General features: G+C 39.3%; 4 protein-coding genes and 1 long non-coding RNA gene across 24 annotated transcripts in view; all 5 read left to right on the top strand.

Moving 5' to 3' along the window:
• The first annotated feature begins 208 nt into the window (after window positions 1-208).
• On the top strand, window positions 209-3,240 carry LOC108117630 (anaphase-promoting complex subunit 4). Of its 2 annotated transcripts, none has more exons than XM_017230158.2 (6): window positions 209-512; window positions 583-825; window positions 903-1,302; window positions 1,357-1,527; window positions 1,590-1,752; window positions 1,818-3,240. In XM_017230158.2, the coding sequence occupies exons 1-6, from the start codon at window positions 401-403 to the stop codon at window positions 3,048-3,050; spliced, it is 2,322 nt and encodes a 773-aa protein (XP_017085647.1). In that variant the 5' UTR covers window positions 209-400; the 3' UTR covers window positions 3,051-3,240. The 2 variants fall into 2 exon arrangements, with proteins under 2 accessions (XP_017085647.1, XP_017085646.1); XM_017230157.2 differs by having other exon boundaries at window positions 211-512; window positions 1,357-1,533.
• A 128-nt stretch (window positions 3,241-3,368) lies between these two features.
• LOC108116948 (pre-rRNA-processing protein esf2) lies at window positions 3,369-4,353 on the top strand. The gene is made up of 2 exons (XM_017229101.2): window positions 3,369-3,759; window positions 3,900-4,353. Exons 1-2 carry the CDS (start codon window positions 3,429-3,431, stop codon window positions 4,289-4,291), a joined length of 723 nt encoding a protein of 240 aa, XP_017084590.1. The 5' UTR covers window positions 3,369-3,428; the 3' UTR covers window positions 4,292-4,353.
• Window positions 4,354-4,661: 308 nt separating this feature from the next.
• On the top strand, window positions 4,662-5,431 carry LOC108116955 (mitochondrial import inner membrane translocase subunit Tim8). Its single transcript, XM_017229113.2, has 2 exons — window positions 4,662-4,868; window positions 4,945-5,431. Exons 1-2 carry the CDS (start codon window positions 4,779-4,781, stop codon window positions 5,119-5,121), a joined length of 267 nt encoding a protein of 88 aa, XP_017084602.1. The 5' UTR covers window positions 4,662-4,778; the 3' UTR covers window positions 5,122-5,431.
• Window positions 5,432-10,289: 4,858 nt separating this feature from the next.
• On the top strand, window positions 10,290-11,318 carry LOC108116974. 2 transcript variants are annotated; one of them, XR_001772869.2, is made up of 2 exons: window positions 10,290-10,654; window positions 11,009-11,318. It is a non-coding gene; the product is annotated as an uncharacterized LOC108116974 (long non-coding RNA). The 2 variants fall into 2 exon arrangements; XR_001772870.2 differs by having other exon boundaries at window positions 10,290-10,661.
• Window positions 11,319-11,367: 49 nt separating this feature from the next.
• Window positions 11,368-15,866, top strand: part of LOC108116772 (disks large 1 tumor suppressor protein) — a 39,061-nt gene continuing 34,562 nt past the window's right edge. For 5 of the 18 annotated variants that reach the window (XM_017228815.2, XM_017228862.2, XM_017228847.2 and 2 more), the window contains exons 1-2: window positions 13,036-13,969; window positions 14,063-14,194. In XM_017228815.2, coding sequence (XP_017084304.1) covers window positions 13,054-13,969; window positions 14,063-14,194 — 1,048 coding nt within the window. In that variant the 5' untranslated portion in view covers window positions 13,036-13,053. Of the gene's footprint in view, window positions 11,693-13,020; window positions 13,970-14,062; window positions 14,195-15,866 lie in introns of those variants that run through there. The other 13 variants (XM_017229014.2, XM_017228893.2, XM_017228980.2 and 10 more) reach the window with 10 other exon arrangements.

Genomic DNA, 15,866 nt, shown 5'->3' with positions numbered 1-15,866 from the left:
AATTATTTATTTATTGGACCAAATTAAACCTAGTATACAATACAAAATCAAAAGGATTTCTTAGAGTACTAGCTGCGAAGGCCTACGAATTGAGATTTAAATGATTCATTAAAATACTTAAATATTTATGTTGGTTTGATCCACAAATTTGTAAGGATTCATTATGTTTTTTGTAAAACTATATTAATTTAATTTAAAATTAATTCTTGAACAGCATATAAAAATGTCTTGGAAAACCTATAATAACTAGCTGTTTGACGCTCATCTCTGAGATATCGATAACTAGCGGTAATCGATAGACCTTATATAGGCGCCGGCAAAGTGTAAACTACAAATAAAACTTTAATTTGATTCTAATTTTTGATGTAAAGCCGACGTTGACGAATCCTAACGTGGAAAAATGACCCAATCAAGCTCAATGAAGCTGCTGGGCGCCCGCAATATGTCCTGCATTGTGGAGCGCATGGAGTGGAATAATAAAATGGATCTAATTGCCTATGGAACAGAGAAAGGTGAGCATTTGCCTCTGGAAATCCAAAGTTACCAAGAAATTTACGAATGTTTTCGTTTTCCTTTGGCCAGGCGAGGTGGTCATCCAACGATTAAACTGGCAGAAGATCGTTACCTTCCCCACGCCTGGGGAGGATGTCCGGGTGCGCTCCCTCAGCTGGCAAATGGATGAAACTCTTCTGGCGGTCGGTTACAGCAATGGAAAGGTGGCGCTACTGGATGCCGAGAGCGAGACGATCATCTCGGGTCTCATCTACGAGGACGACATTAAAAAGGTCTACTTCAGCAAGGCCATCAATTCGCAGGAGAATTTGGGTATGTTGGAAATTCATGGTGAAACTTATAAAAAAAAGGTTTTACTGTTATTACCCATCAATACCATTACATTCTAGGTACCTACACATGCAATGCCAAGGACAAGCACCGAAAATTCCTGCCCAAACTGCAGCCTCTGACCAACATTGATCCCTGCCTGAAAACACTAGACCAAAAGTCCTTTCCCAAGGGCTCGCCCTGCTTTCTTGTGGTGATAATGCGCAGTGGCAAGGTGCACCTATTGCTCCTTGGAGCCCTGCAGGCGGGAAGCATTGATCTCACCCAGCACATCCTCCATCCGGAACAGTTTGATGTGTATGATGTGCGGCTGAATGGTGACTTTAATGCCATTTATGCTCTCTTGAGAGACGGGCAGGAGCTGAAGATGCTGCACTTCCACAATCAAGTGCTGCAGGAGTGCATGGCGCCGATGCTGGAATTGGCCACACATTGTGCTCACATCCTGGAAACCAAAAAGTAATATTCCCTAATAACTAAACGTATTACCTAATATAATTGTTTTCCTTGTAGCTACATTAATGACACGCAACAATGTTTAACAGAAGCCTGGGAGACCGTGCAACTGGAGATGGACAACAAGCTGACTAAGTACGCCAACTCCCAGCCGTATGGATTGATATCAGCCCACTTTCTAGAGCTTCACGTTTTTGGATTTGCTACCTTCGAGGTAGAGGAGTTTTTGTTCGAGTGAGTTGATCGTTTATTTTTGAATCAGCATACTAACTATTTCTCCTTATCTTTAGAACTCTGTCCGAGAAGGGCTTTAAGAAGATTGCCAACTCTGTGGATCTCAGTCTGAGCAACCTACAGGGCCTGGTTTTTAAGCAGCTAAATGGGTCAGCTGTCAACATGTTCTACTTTCTCAACACGATCGCGGGATTCGGTCGCATGTCGCATTTCTTTGAGGTAAGTTGGTGATTCGTTCAAAATAGGATTTGCATTTATTCAATATGCGTTCACGTATTTTCCAGTCGCTCATCTCACCAGATGTGGCCAACGAGGCGATGCGAGCATGTGGAGCTTTTGTCCTTAAAGTCCATGAACTTCAGCGAACGATAGACACTTTGGTGTACGACATGAAGCTTTTTCACGCCTGGATGATATTCACGATACTCCGACTGTCCCATCAGGAAATACCCGATGACCTGGTACTCACCGAGGAGGAGAATATTGCTATGGCCGACTTCCTGTGCGCCATGGAGCCAGAATTAGATGATCGTAGCGATGATGAGGACGAAGTAGAGCCTATTTCTGCCACGCCTCCACCAGTTCGCAGTAAATTCAACTTGGAGCGGGTTGGTCAGTACCTGGACAATAACTATTTAACCCAGCCCTATACCAAGGATCCCAACCAGCTGTGGGATGAGATGGTGTCTGATAACGATTGCCTTAATCACTGCAAATTATTTGTACCGCACGATAAGAATCTGTCTCTTGTGCAGCAGCGCGACAAGATGTTCAATGCCATCGATGCGGTATTTCATAAGCCGACAGAGAGCATAAGCGGTAGTTTCAAGCTGTCCTCGACAGTCATATGCAATGACCTGCCGCCCATGGAGCCTGGCGAGGGACTGGAGGATCGGGAATTTGTTACCTGCAGCTATTACGTTAACGAGGCAGCCAAAAGTGATATGATGGCATGCACCATCAGCTGGCAGGAGGCCATGATCCTCGAGGTTAGTCGAGCGGGTGATGGCCTGGTGCGGTGTACTAGAATTCAACTTGAGCCGGGAATTTTTACATCATCCGTTCATGAGGATTTCGCTAACCTGCGCTTTGTTGATCTCCAATTCTACAATGAGTCTTCGCTTTCAATTCTGGCTCAGTCGACAAGTGCCAGTGCCGGCATGCGTCCACATAGCTTCTTTGTACAATTCTCATTAAGTGCGGCGAGAAATCAATGTACACAGCACCAAATGGGACCACTGGTCAAGCTGAAAGACGCCACAGTGACGCACAGCATCCATGATATTGTCGATGGCGCAGCCTTCAAGGGATTAGATGGATTGTGCGATATGCTAGCCGTTTCGGGCAGCAGAAAGGTGGCCACTGTTCTCTCCGATCGCAAACGCAAGATGACCATTTTCGAAATGGAAATCGAGGAGGAGGAGGACGATACGGAAATGTCACAGGCCTCGTTTCTGGACATGAGCAAAGAATCTGTACTGGCCGGCGTTGCCGATTCCGAAAAACCGGATGCGTAGTCTAAAAGTCGTAAAGTCTTGTTATTTTTAAATATAAAAATATTATTTTGTGATTATTTAAGATCTTGGAACTTAAATTATTCAAATAATTAAATACCAGTTTTTCTTATTAGTCTTTATTGAATTAGTTTCCCTTTCGACATTTATATGAATATAAACATGTTAATAAATATTTTAATATTTATAATTACTACTAGACATTTTATGTTTAAAGAACTTTGAGAAATCGGTTACAAATTACAAATCTATTGTTGGACTCTTAGGAGAGGGTATTAATGTATCGATAGCCTTCTAAATTATCGTATCGACTGTTAACTGTCATCTCTAATAGCGTGTGTTAATTTATTTTTTTTTTTCGCCACGAGAAGTCAGAATAACATGGTTAAAATCAAAAAGAAATCAAAGCCAAAGCAAGATCCAGCTGCCATGGAAGTGGAGGAGAGTAAACAAGAGGAAGCGCCATCCAATGACTCACAACCGGAGGAAAATGACGCTGAGGAGCCAAATCCCTTGGACAACGACGACGATGAAATGGATCTGGGCAATTTTAAAGTCACATCCAGTACCTCCGCACCCACCAAAAAACGCAAGAAGGGAATCATTTATATATCCAATATACCAAAGCACATGAATGTGATGCGCTTGCGGGAAATCCTGGGAGAGTTTGGAACCATTGGAAGAGTTTACCTGCAGCCGGAGAAGCTTTCAAGTGAGTTCAATCGATAGGATCCGTAAAGTGTTATAACCCATTTGTAACTGTGGTTCTGATGGCGTATTAAAGCAGAATGTGCATAAAATTATAGAATATTTAGCCTTACCGATTTTATAAAATCAAAACCTTTATTATAGGTGCAAAGGCAAAGAAGAACAAGCGGAAGCGCTACAACATCCACTTCACCGAGGGCTGGGTGGAGTTCGAGTCGAAGCGGGTAGCCAAACAGATCGTTCCCCTGCTGAACAACAAGCAGATCTCTACGCGAAAGAAGTCGCAGTTCTATGACTCGCTGTGGAGCATGAAGTACCTGCCACGGTTTAAATGGGTGCACCTGACGGAGCGAATGAACTATGAACAGGCGGTGCACAAGCAACGGCTCCTCACTGAAGTATCACAGGCGCGTAAAGAAACAACGTTTTTCCAGAACAATCTCGACAAGAGCGAGTATCTCAAGAAGCAGGCCAAAAAGGCCAAGAAAGCTGAGAAGGCTGGAAAGAATTCGGCCAAAGGCGAAAGTGAGGCCTGAGCCCTCTTTAGACTGTTCTATCTATGTTTACCTGATCGGAAATATACTTAAATTAAGCAATACACTCTGTTTTCTCAGTTCTTGACCGCTATTGGATCTTTTAAATCAACCGCTCTACGGTGCCTTAATATCGATATATCTATCGAACATGGGCATGTGGTTGAAGAAATTATGGTATTTTTATACAAAAAATTATTTCTTGTCTTGAAAAAGTAGATATATTGTTTTAACATAAAGTAATTTAGTACTTTGCATAAAATGTCTTTTAAAACTAAATTCTAATACACAAAAAAATTGAAATATTCCAAATCACGTCGTTCCATTTTTGTCAACAACCAACCGTTGGTATTTAGACAATTAAGGGAAACCCATTTCACCATCTGGTCATACAGACAGCTGTCACTGCCGTTTATATAACCTCAAACCTTAAAAATATAAAATTCCGGAGCCCGGTAATTTTATAAATTTGTTCACTGAAAATCACACCATGTCCGAATTCGAGAATTTGTCCAGCAACGACAAGGAGCTGCAGGAGTTCCTCATGATCGAGAAACAGAAGGCGCAGGTCAATGCGCAGGTGAGTCGAAAGATTTCACTCGGTTCTCTTAAATTGGATCATAACAAGGAAAAAACGCACCTGTAATCCCCAACAGATACACGAGTTCAACGAGATCTGCTGGGAAAAGTGCATCGGCAAGCCGAGCACCAAACTGGACCACGCCACCGAGACTTGTTTGAGCAACTGCGTCGACCGTTTCATCGACACATCGCTGCTGATCACCCAGCGATTTGCCCAGATGCTCCAAAAACGCGGCGGCGGCGACCTGTAGATGGTGTCCACATGTACCAAAAACTGGGATCTGGGAATCCGGGTATCCGCCAGGGAGCTTCCGCCACTGTCCTACTGTTAAAGCTATTTTTAAACAAAAAATTACCATGTAAGCCATTTTTTTTTCCACGCTGTGTCTCGCTGCAGCCATTTGAAGTATGTAACCCGGAATCCGGCAAAATCAACATCCGGATTCCGATATCCGGACAAACCATATAAAATCCTGTACCATAATTCTATTGTTTCTGACGGCCTGACGCTAGCGAATCCAAAATAAATACAATTTTCGTTTTGTATGTTTAAAATGGGAAGTATACTATTTTATTTAATTGTTATTCTAGCCAATGATGCTGTAATATTGTAAATCTATACTCCCATGTTATGTAAAATTAGATGAGCAGCTTCCCATTTATTTATTTTAATTTCTACAGTGTACTTAAAATTCACTTAGGAACTGCATTATAGAGGCTAATGGTGTTTAAATGCAAACTTTATATTGCGTTAAAGGAGTTGTGCCAATACTATATTAACTGTAGTATAGTTAAACGCAGAACTAATTGGAAGTGTTTCAAATTTAAACAATGTTTAATGGCATATTTTAAGAAAAAGCATTGCCAGACTATTCAACTATAAGGATAAAGGAGGATAAAGAATTTGTGCCAATACTATAGTTAAACGCTGAACAATTTAGAAGTGTTCAAATGTAAATAATCTTTTATGGCATACTTAAAGAAAAAGCATTCCAAGTTTTCCGAATACAGACTATTCAACTATAAACTGTACCACAATTCTATTATTTCTGACGGCCTGACGCTAGCGATTTCAAAATAAATACAATTTTCGTTTTGTGTGTTTAAAATGAGAAGTATTCTATTTTATTTGATTGATATTCTAGCCAATGGTGCTGAATATTATAAATCTATTCTCCCATGTTATGTAAAATTAGATGGGCAGCTACCCATTTATTTATTTTAATTTCTTCACTAAGAAACTGAATTCTAAAAGCTAATGGTGATTAAATGAACCCCTTATATTGCGTTAAAGGATTTGTGCCAATCCTACAGTAACTACATATAGTATAGTTAAACGCAGACATAATTAGAAGTGTTCAAATGTAAATCATGTTTAATGGAATATTTTAAGAAAAACATTGCAAATTGTTTGAATACAGACTATTCAACAAGTGTGTGTAATATTCATAAATATCTTTTACAACTATTTAAGTAAGAATATCTTAAATTAAAATTTATAAACAAAATAAAAAAAACCGCTTGATATCGATAGTTGGCGTAGCGCTGCCACTTGCTAAAATGTATCGGCAAAGTTCAATTGGAATTGTTCTTAACGCGACAGGTCTACGTAATATTTGTATTTTCCAGCATTTAGGGTAATATATTTTAAATTTATTAATTTTAAGTGTCATTTGATAATTTCTGTGAATAAGATATTAAAAATATCCTAATATATAGAATTTCATAATTCATCAATAGTATTGCGGGCACATTTAAAAATGTCTGCCCGGGATTTCCGATTGGTCCTTTTACTGTGATCGCCTTTGGTAACACTGCACCCAACTAGAACTAGTGTTTCCGTGAGCAGAGCAGAAAACCGTAATATATAATTTCCAACGTGCTGCCGCTACTTATTTATATTAAACATAAAATGCCCGAAGGCTGTGCCAAACGCATGTCCTTTTTACCAGTAAATGTAAGTGTTAGCTATGTGGAGCATAAAAATCAGTCGGTATCGGTTTAGTGTACAAAGAAAACTTAAAACATAAAAACTTGCTTGAACTTGTCTGCAGAACTTAACAAAAAAAAAAAAACGTTACATTACATTTTTTTAAAAGTGCTTTTTTTTTTATTCCATTCCCATGTGTGTGTGTGTGCGCGACAGTTGCCTGCCTGTCTGTGCATGTCCGTCTATGCAAGGGATGTTGTTGTAAATACAGTTGATATAAAGGAAACACGGGCAAAATCAAATAATTGCCAAAGAGGCACGTGTATGTATGTATGTGTGTGTGTAAGTAAGTAACGGTACAGCAGCCAGCTGATTTTTTTTCCTGTGCGAAAGCACTGCAGTTGCAATAAGCTTGTACATATATGTGTGTGTGTGCGCGTTTTTAGCGTGGGGCATACATAATTCCCAGCATCCCTTTTTTTATTCGTTTACTTGGGGCAAATTTACAATTTTGTGCGTGTGCAAATTTTCGTATTAGTATTAATAAGTTTACAATGTTCTCTCTCGCTCTAGCCAGCATGCTCTATGCTCCATCTCTGTCGCACTCGTACTTTTTTGTGCATACGTTATGTGTGTATTATTTTATTGTGTAGTATCTGCGATTTTTTTTTCTGCTTGTGCTGCGGCGTTGTTTTTTCTTGTTTCGGCTAGTCTATAAATAACACGCACACCACAACGCTCGAATAATTATGCTGCGGCTGAATAATTAATCACCAGCTATCTGCGACCCAGTTTTCCGCCCGCTTTTCTCTTCGATTTTCTCCGATTATCCCCTTTTTCCTTCTGCTTCCCTTCATTTTTTTTTGACATACTCGCACTCCGGTCCACCGAAAAAACAACAACAACTACAATTACAAGCACGGGCGACATGTCAAGGTCAAAAATCCGCCAGGCAAACGTCAATCCGTAACGGTTAATATCTCGTTGCAAGTATGGGGTTTTCAGTGTATGCGTGTGTGTGTGCTTGAGCGTCTGTGTGCGTGGAATTGAGTGTTTATTGCATATGCTCTCCTTTTTGATGCATACTTTTCTGGGCTCGCGCCTGCAGCAGGTGAATGTGCATGTCTGTGCGTGCGCGCGTGTGTTTTGGAGTGCTTATGTGGGGTACAGTGACCACTCACTAAAAGGGAAATGTATAGACATGCTGGTCAAAATGAAAATTATTTAAAATTCGTATCTTTCAAGTTTAATATGTAATACCAAATTTTTCAAATTTATATTTTATAATTTATATACATTCTTTCCTCTCCACTTTGTCAGCGATCACTGTACCCATGCTTTTAGAATCACACTCGTACACACATGTCCACTAAAAAGGACTGGCGGACCTTACAAATAGGCAATGTGCGTGTGTATGCGAGAGTATGCATATCAATTAAACGACGTGTGTGCGCCTGAATAAATACAAAAAAAAAGTACTTCAAGCGGTCGAAAGACATTAAAAATAGGAAACAAATGACGCACATAAATTAAATGTATAGAAATCTAACTCACACACTAAATCAAGCAAAGCGTAGGTACACACGAAAAAAAACCCAGGGGCGCCAATTTAAAAATAACCTTGACATTAGGCTGCTTGGCTATATGAACACTTTAAAAAGTATATAGCTTAGACCATAAATCAGTTGAATTGTCTATAGATTAGTATTATGTCAGTAGAAGGTGTTCAGGAACTCCTACTGCTGGTTGGAGAGTCAGCGGAAACGAGATCGGCCTGTTATCTTCTGCGCTTCTGGCGCAACGAACTTAGCTTTAGCGAGGACACATGACAGGACAAGCAGGTGCCCATGGTTTTCGCCATACCATTGCTAACCCTTAGCATAATTCACAAAAACAATTTAAAAGGTATAAGTACAAATATTAACTTGAAAGAAAACTATTTCAATGCAATGCAAGTTGTGTTAGTGTACAGAGAACGTAGACTACGTTGAAAATTGTACGGGTATAGTACGGGATAATAATAATAATAAGAACCGTAATAACCGGTACGTAATTCCCAAAGGTGATTGAACCCAGCCATCGCTGCCCCTGTTCATGTTGTAGTTGTTGCTATTATTATTGTTATTATTATTATTTTTGTTGCTGGTGTCTTTGCCGAAGCGCGTTTCCTAGTTTCCAGTCGTTAGCCTTGTTTTTGTGCCACTACTCTCTCTCTCTGTCTCTCTCTTTCTTTTCATTGCCCTCTGCCTTTTCGTCTGGCTTTTTCCTGGGTTTTCCTGGGCGTTGTGTATATATTATTGACCCGTCTACTTAGTTCTTCAATTGTTTTTTAAGTAATTCGCGTCACTGACGTCCTCCACAACATTAATCAAAGTGACTTTGCCTGATGGCTTCCATTTTAATAGAGACCCAAGGATCCTGTCCGTCGTCCGTCGTCCGTCGTCCCTCCTGTCTGTCAAAATAATGGCTTTTCCAGGCAGTTTGGATTGCCGGTTTAGACATTTCCCTGCTATTTATGGCAATTTATTTGATAATTTCCCCTAACAAGCTATTTTTAGTTAAATTACACATTTCCTGGCAGTTCGATATGTGTATTGTTTTTTTTTTAACTGATAGCTTAAAGATTCCTTTGAAGTTTGTAACTTTGAATTAACAATTTCGGGACTACCCTAACTGAATCTGAATTGTGTGGCTGCTCTATATATGTTCTTTATAAACAAATTGTCGAGAGTTTAATAAAATTGCTTTTATTGCAGTTTAGCTTATTATCGTTTGTTTTGTTTAGAAATTATGGAAAAATATTTAGGTCATCTATAAGGAGATACAGTTATTGACATCGTTTTAGGACTGCAAGGGGATTTATGGAAATTAAGGGAAAATTAAAAGAGAAATTCAGAAGTTTTAATCACAACAAATCCAATTCTATTATTAATCATTATTTTTCCTAAAGAAACCAGAATCTTCAGTTATTTTTCTTTATTAACTCGCATTGGCAACTTTTGAAAGGAGCATAAAAAACTATATAAAAAAGAGGAAGGCATGCAGATAGATATATATCTCGTATCTCGTATCTGGTATCTGGTGTATATGCAAACACTAATTGTTGGTCCGTCCGACCGACGACTGAGAATCGCTCGGGATTCTCGGATTCTCGGTCGGCAAGAGAAAGGTAGTGTGGCCAAGAGAGAGCGGAGGAGCATATATAGGAGCATTGGCGACTGAGGGCTATGAAAGCAGAGCACCGTTATTGCCTCAGTTGGACGTGTGTCTGTGTGCGGTGCGGGTGTGCGGAATTTCGGAATTTCGACCTGGCCAATGTAACAAGTTATCAAGCCAGAAAGCTAAATTTATACAAACAAACAAAAACAGAGAGAAAAGAAAAGAATAGCACCCAACTTTGACATTTCAACTTTACCTCAACTGTATTTTTTTCTACAGTTTTTCTTTGATTTTCTTTTTTTTTTTTAGTGAGTGAGTGAGTGAGTGAGTGAATCTAGAGCAACTGCACACTAAAAGAAAAAACATTTCGCTGAAATAGCAAGAAAAAAAAAAGGGGGGAAAGAAAGGCAGCCAGTACTCTCGCATAGTCTGGCGAAAAAATATGTAAATAAAATTCAGCTCGACAATGGCGATCGCGAAGCAAAACGACCAGACGAAAATTTCGACATAGCCGCGACGCTGTTTGTTTTTCTTTTTAAAATTTTCTCATTTCCCAAATATGAGTGACTGAAAAAAGCAAGGAAAAAAGCAAAGAACAGTGGTTAATCCTTGAAAAGCAACCGAATGTGTTTTAAATTTTATTAAATTATGGATATTCCTGATCAAGTCGTGTTCTTTTAAGTAACAAAAACAAGGTTAAAAGTACCTACATTCTTCAAATAATCCTTAAAAATCCTTAAAAGAAATCCTTTAAAAAGTTACCTTAAAATTCTTAAAAAATTCCAAAATTAAATATCAAATATAAAACCCCCCTTGCTTATACCAAATCCCCTTAACGAGTGCCCACCGTACACTTTTTCGTTGCAATCGGAAGCTTATTTCGCTGCGCCCGTGTGTGTGTCTGCAATTTTTGTAGACTTCTATGTTGTTGTTGTTGTTTATGATTATACAACAAAATTCTGTTTTGATGAGTAAATCCAAAACCCAAAACCCAAAACCCAACCAGCATTGTTTTTCAACCGATTCTATTTTGTTTTTTCGCCTTCTAGATGGTGGATGGAATATAAAATAAAAATATAACAAAATAAACAAAAAAAAAAAGAAGAAACAAAAAAAAAACGATTGTAGTTTTTTCTTGTGTTGGTGTTGTGTTGTGAAGAAGAAGAAGAAGAGAACGACATTTCGATGATAGCCGAATTTCGAGTGCAACATAAAAGCTATAGAACCGGAAGTAGACGAGGAGCCATTGAAATGTGAAATTCGCTAAGAAATCGACAGAGAAAAACGCACACGTCAATGTAACCACAAAACTGCCCCAAAAAAAAGAAACAAAAATAACAAAAACCATAAAAACTTTAAGCGCAAAATTACCAAAAAAAATAAATAAACAAATCTCCAACTTCGTTTGAAAGCCAAAAAACAACAATATTTGTACATAAAAAAAAAACACATACTATATAGTAATATATATATAGAAACTATATATATATATATATATGTATATGTGCCCGTAGAAGTGAAAGGACGAGAAGCCAAAGCGATTTCCCCGCATATTTCCACTCGAAAGCGACTCCAGTAAATTCTCAAAATTGCGACCCACGCTTTTCCGAGTTCGGCGGCGTTGAACCACACTCAAAGCTGCTGCACCACCGCCATTTCCGCTGCCATTTCCACCAGCACCACCATAAATAGTAGCAGAAACACCGCTCACAGAATGCCAGTGAAAAAGCAAGGTAAGCGAAATAATGCACTTTTTTTTTTAATGGTTTTCTTTTTGTACTATATATCACTCTTAAACATTACGTGGAAAGCCATTTAATTGGCTGCCTCATGAATGGCAAGACAGTGGAATGTGGGTATGGGTAAATCTTCTTCCTCAGCTTTGTTAGAGGAAATATGTTAGAAAAAAGAGGAAAATTCATGAAGTTAGGGGGTCTCTATAGTTATTTTAAAGAAGGATTAAATTTTTTATAAATTTTAATAATCATAAAATAATATTTCTAATATTTTTAGAATAAATTAAGATCATTTATCTTTCTTTATTTTTAATAATAATAATAATTAAACATTTCTAGTAAAACTTTTTGTCTAAACATTACATTAATTTGTTGGCAAAACTTTCTAAAGTTTATGCACATGAAAAGTTGGTGTTAGTTTTTCCATTCTAGATCATTTAACTTTTGTTTTTTCGCTGAGCAAAGTTAGTTTTACACCAAAAACATGCCCTAATTACTTATGATGAGTCTTTTGGCTTTATAAAAATGTATCCAACAGCTTTAGAACCTCCTAAAAAAAACTAAATTAATGCAGACAGAGAATTTTATTTGATTATGTCACATACAAATCATATTTGGGCAACTGAAATGGCCAAACAAAATGTATATATAAAAGAACAAGAAACAACCGAAAAAGCTGTAAAAGACAGGAAAGGGGGGAATGGTCTGGGGATGCCAGCAGCCTCGCAAATGGTCAGTGAAGGTCAACGTCGGCGTTTGACGCGTGCTGGGGACATCAAACTACGGACACAGAGATACATTGTTGGTTTAAGCGTATTCATATATGTATGTGTAAGGGTGTTCCTAAGTCTGTATGTGTGTGTGTGTGTAATGTGTAAGAGTGTGTTTGGGGCCATAATGCGACTCGATTATAATAATAAATTATGTGTTTAATTTTTTGGCAAACGTCGGACGAATGACAAAACCAGCGACAGGAGGATGCCACTTGACCCCTGACCTCTAACAAAAGGGGACAACCAACTTCTAAAACACGTTTAAGGCAGTTCTTTTAAGTTTATATCTTTTTTTTTTTAGAACTTTAAGAAACCTTAAGCTTACTATTGGCCTCCTTAAGAAACATTCTTTTAGCACTCAGTGTTGAAGAAAGAGAAACAAATTTCTAACAAAAAAAACATAAAAGGGAATAACTAGGGCTAACAAGAAGAGCAAAATGTTTAAAAAGCGTCAATCTTTATTGATTTATCGGCGGGTAGCGCACCGCACCGATGCCCCGAAACTATGGCATTATAAAGCTGAAAAGTCGCGCCAGTTGAGTTCGGTACTTGGAAGCGAAGAGGTCTCTTTTGTGGTCCTTTAAAATGGATTCTGATACGGACTCGGATCGTGAGAAGAGCAGTGATCCCAATGAGGGATTGCTAAGTAGCGATGATAAGACATTCCATGACGATGACGAAGTGGAGGAGGACGATTCTTCGCCAGCCGATGATGAAGAAGAGCCGGAAGAGGAGGAGTCTTTGTTGCCGCAGAAGAAGACAGAGATTCGCATGGAAGAGCAACCAACGCCATTGGTGGTTTTGGTTCAGTCATCAGCGGAAGCCATAGAAGTGACTGAAGAAATCGATGATCCCATTGGGGCAATGCCCATTAAAGATGGTCATGTGGAAAGGGAACCTGAAGGGGTTGAATGCAAAGTGGAAACCGAAGCAGATCCTGAGCCAGAACCCCTCAAATGTCCTTCTTCCCTGCGCGATAGTGTTCGTGAATCCGTGGAATGTTTCTATTCGGCTCAGGATCTTCTGGAATACGGACACATGTTATCCTCCACATCCATGGTCCGAACACCGGACGTAGAATCTGGTTATTTCGAGAAGTCCGAGAGTGATGCCTCACGCGATGAATGGGAAGGTCCCTCGTCCTCTTCGTCAGGCGCAGCTCGTTGCCGTCTGTTATCCGGAATATCCGGTCTGTCCGTCTCTTCATCGAGCCGGCATAGTGCCGAGGGTTTGCGTATGGAACTGAGTCGTTTCCGTACCATGATTGAGACCCTCGAACGGGAAAGTCTTGAGAAATCGCAATCCGAACTGCAGCTGAAGGCTAAAACCAAGCCAAAACCAAAGCCTAAACAGAGATCTCATATCCAGGAATCGACTGGGGAAAGCGGTTCGGATCAGAGTTCGGAAAAGGGTTCCGAGAGGGGCTTCTGGTCAACGGTTTTCGGTCAGGCAGGTCTGGAGATTAGCCAGGATGAGGAGAAACGAATTGCAGATATACAGAGTACGATTAGTTAGGGAATTTATAAGAATATTTATTAATTTGTATTCCTAAAAACTACTTTTTATTAATAATATCTTTTATTATATTTTGCAGAAGCTCATCGGGCTCTCGAGCTGCTCGAGGATTACCACGCGAGGCTTTCCGAGCCGCAGGATCGGGCGCTGCGTATTGCAATCGAACGCGTTATACGCATATTTAAATCTCGCTTGTTTCAAGCGCTATTAGGTGAGTTATCAAGGTGGAAATATATCGAAAAAATCGATAATTTACTAGAGGGGAAAGAAATCTATGATTAAGTTCGATTTTAAGTAGGTAACTGTTATGTCTAAAAGGAAAATTCTTTATGTAATTAATCGGCATACACAATTTTACAAACTTTACAGTCCCGCACGGTGTTAAATAAGTTTATAAACAAAAAACGTTAACGAAGCCTATCATCATCGATCTATCAGCCAGAAACTTAAAACTCAAACAAAGTTGGCAAACTTTCAGGCAAAGATTGTTAAAAAGTGGTTGATGAGCCGGAAATATCCTTGAAAAGTATAGTTGGGTTATCTGTACAGTTTGCCTATCGCCTATCGCCTATCGATTTTTTCGTCTTTTCCTTCTCTCCCATTGCTGGAAATTATTTTCACTTGACAAGCGGCAGCAAACACAAAACAGCAACAAAGGGAACAAAGGCAACAACAGCGACAGCAAAACGATAATATTGCATAGGATTTGGGTCAAACAGCGCAGGCAGCGCAGCAGATAGAAACAGCAGGCGCTACCCTACCCCATGGTAATGCGGCTAATTTAGCTACTTTTCATCGAAGCTGTTTAATGTTAAAGATCGATAAAGAAGCGGTGATTGCTTTGATTCGATTTTATTACTCAACTATTAGCAATGGAAACTGTTAAGTTTTAGAAATCAACTTGTTGATCTCGTGGGTATTTGTACATTTTTAATGATATTTAAATCTATTATTTATGGAATTTAAAAAGTCGTCTTGAATCTATATATATTTTAGGATTTTTCTAGACATAGCTCTTATAAATTCCCTTAAATTTCGAAAATATTTCAAGGTATTTCTTCTCATAGAGATTTCTTTTAGAAAAACAGATTTATCTGGATTTATTTGCCTTTAGCTTTTTGGCAGCACTATTTTGCTGAGCCCGCGCTGCTTGAATTTCTGTTTTTTTTTTTTCACTCAGCCATCTCTTTGTATATCCCCCTCTGTCCCCCCCTGTCTTGCTCCCAGTCCATACGTCCATCCATTTTGAGACGGGCGGTTGGTCTGCAGTTGTCTGTTTTGCGGGGTTTGCCTGTTGTATAATTTGCAAAAGTTCTGCTCTACCGCCCAGCCTAACGCCACCTACCTCCCTATGGCCCTCTCGCTCACGCTTTTATGTGTGTGTTTGTGTGTGTGTGTGTGTGTGTGCCCCCGTCCCTTTCTATTGGACCCCTGGGTGCAAAATGTGTTGCCCGCTGTCAGTGGCAGTTGCATAATCCTTTTCGTTTCGTTTCGCTAGAGTCCTCTCTCTCTCTCTCTCTCTCTCTGTGTGTGTGTTCTTCTTCTCCTCCTCCTTCTTCTTGTTCATCGTCATTCTATCCCGCTGGTGCTTCCTCTTCTCCCGTTACCGTTACCGTTACAGTTTCAGTGGCTGCGCTTGGCGTGTCAGAAATGTTAAACGGCTAACAAGCACACTCACAAACTCACTAACTCAAATGCAAACAAGCCAAAACACGTGACACGTTAGAAAACAGGAGCTTTCCTATGGCCAAACATTTTCGGGTGGACCTATTAATTAAATAAACAAGCGCAAGGCAAGATCACTCAGATTTGCAGCTAAGAATAATGATAAGTTATAGATTTATATCATCTCTGGATCAATAGATTTATAACTAAAATGTCAG

The sequence above is a fragment of the Drosophila eugracilis genome, unplaced genomic scaffold (assembly GCF_018153835.1).
Source record: "Drosophila eugracilis isolate 14026-0451.02 unplaced genomic scaffold, ASM1815383v1 contig_498, whole genome shotgun sequence".
Taxonomy (NCBI): Eukaryota; Metazoa; Arthropoda; class Insecta; order Diptera; family Drosophilidae; genus Drosophila; species Drosophila eugracilis.
The sequence above is the reverse complement of the archived record's forward strand: the minus strand, read 5'-3'. Positions and strand labels throughout refer to the sequence as shown.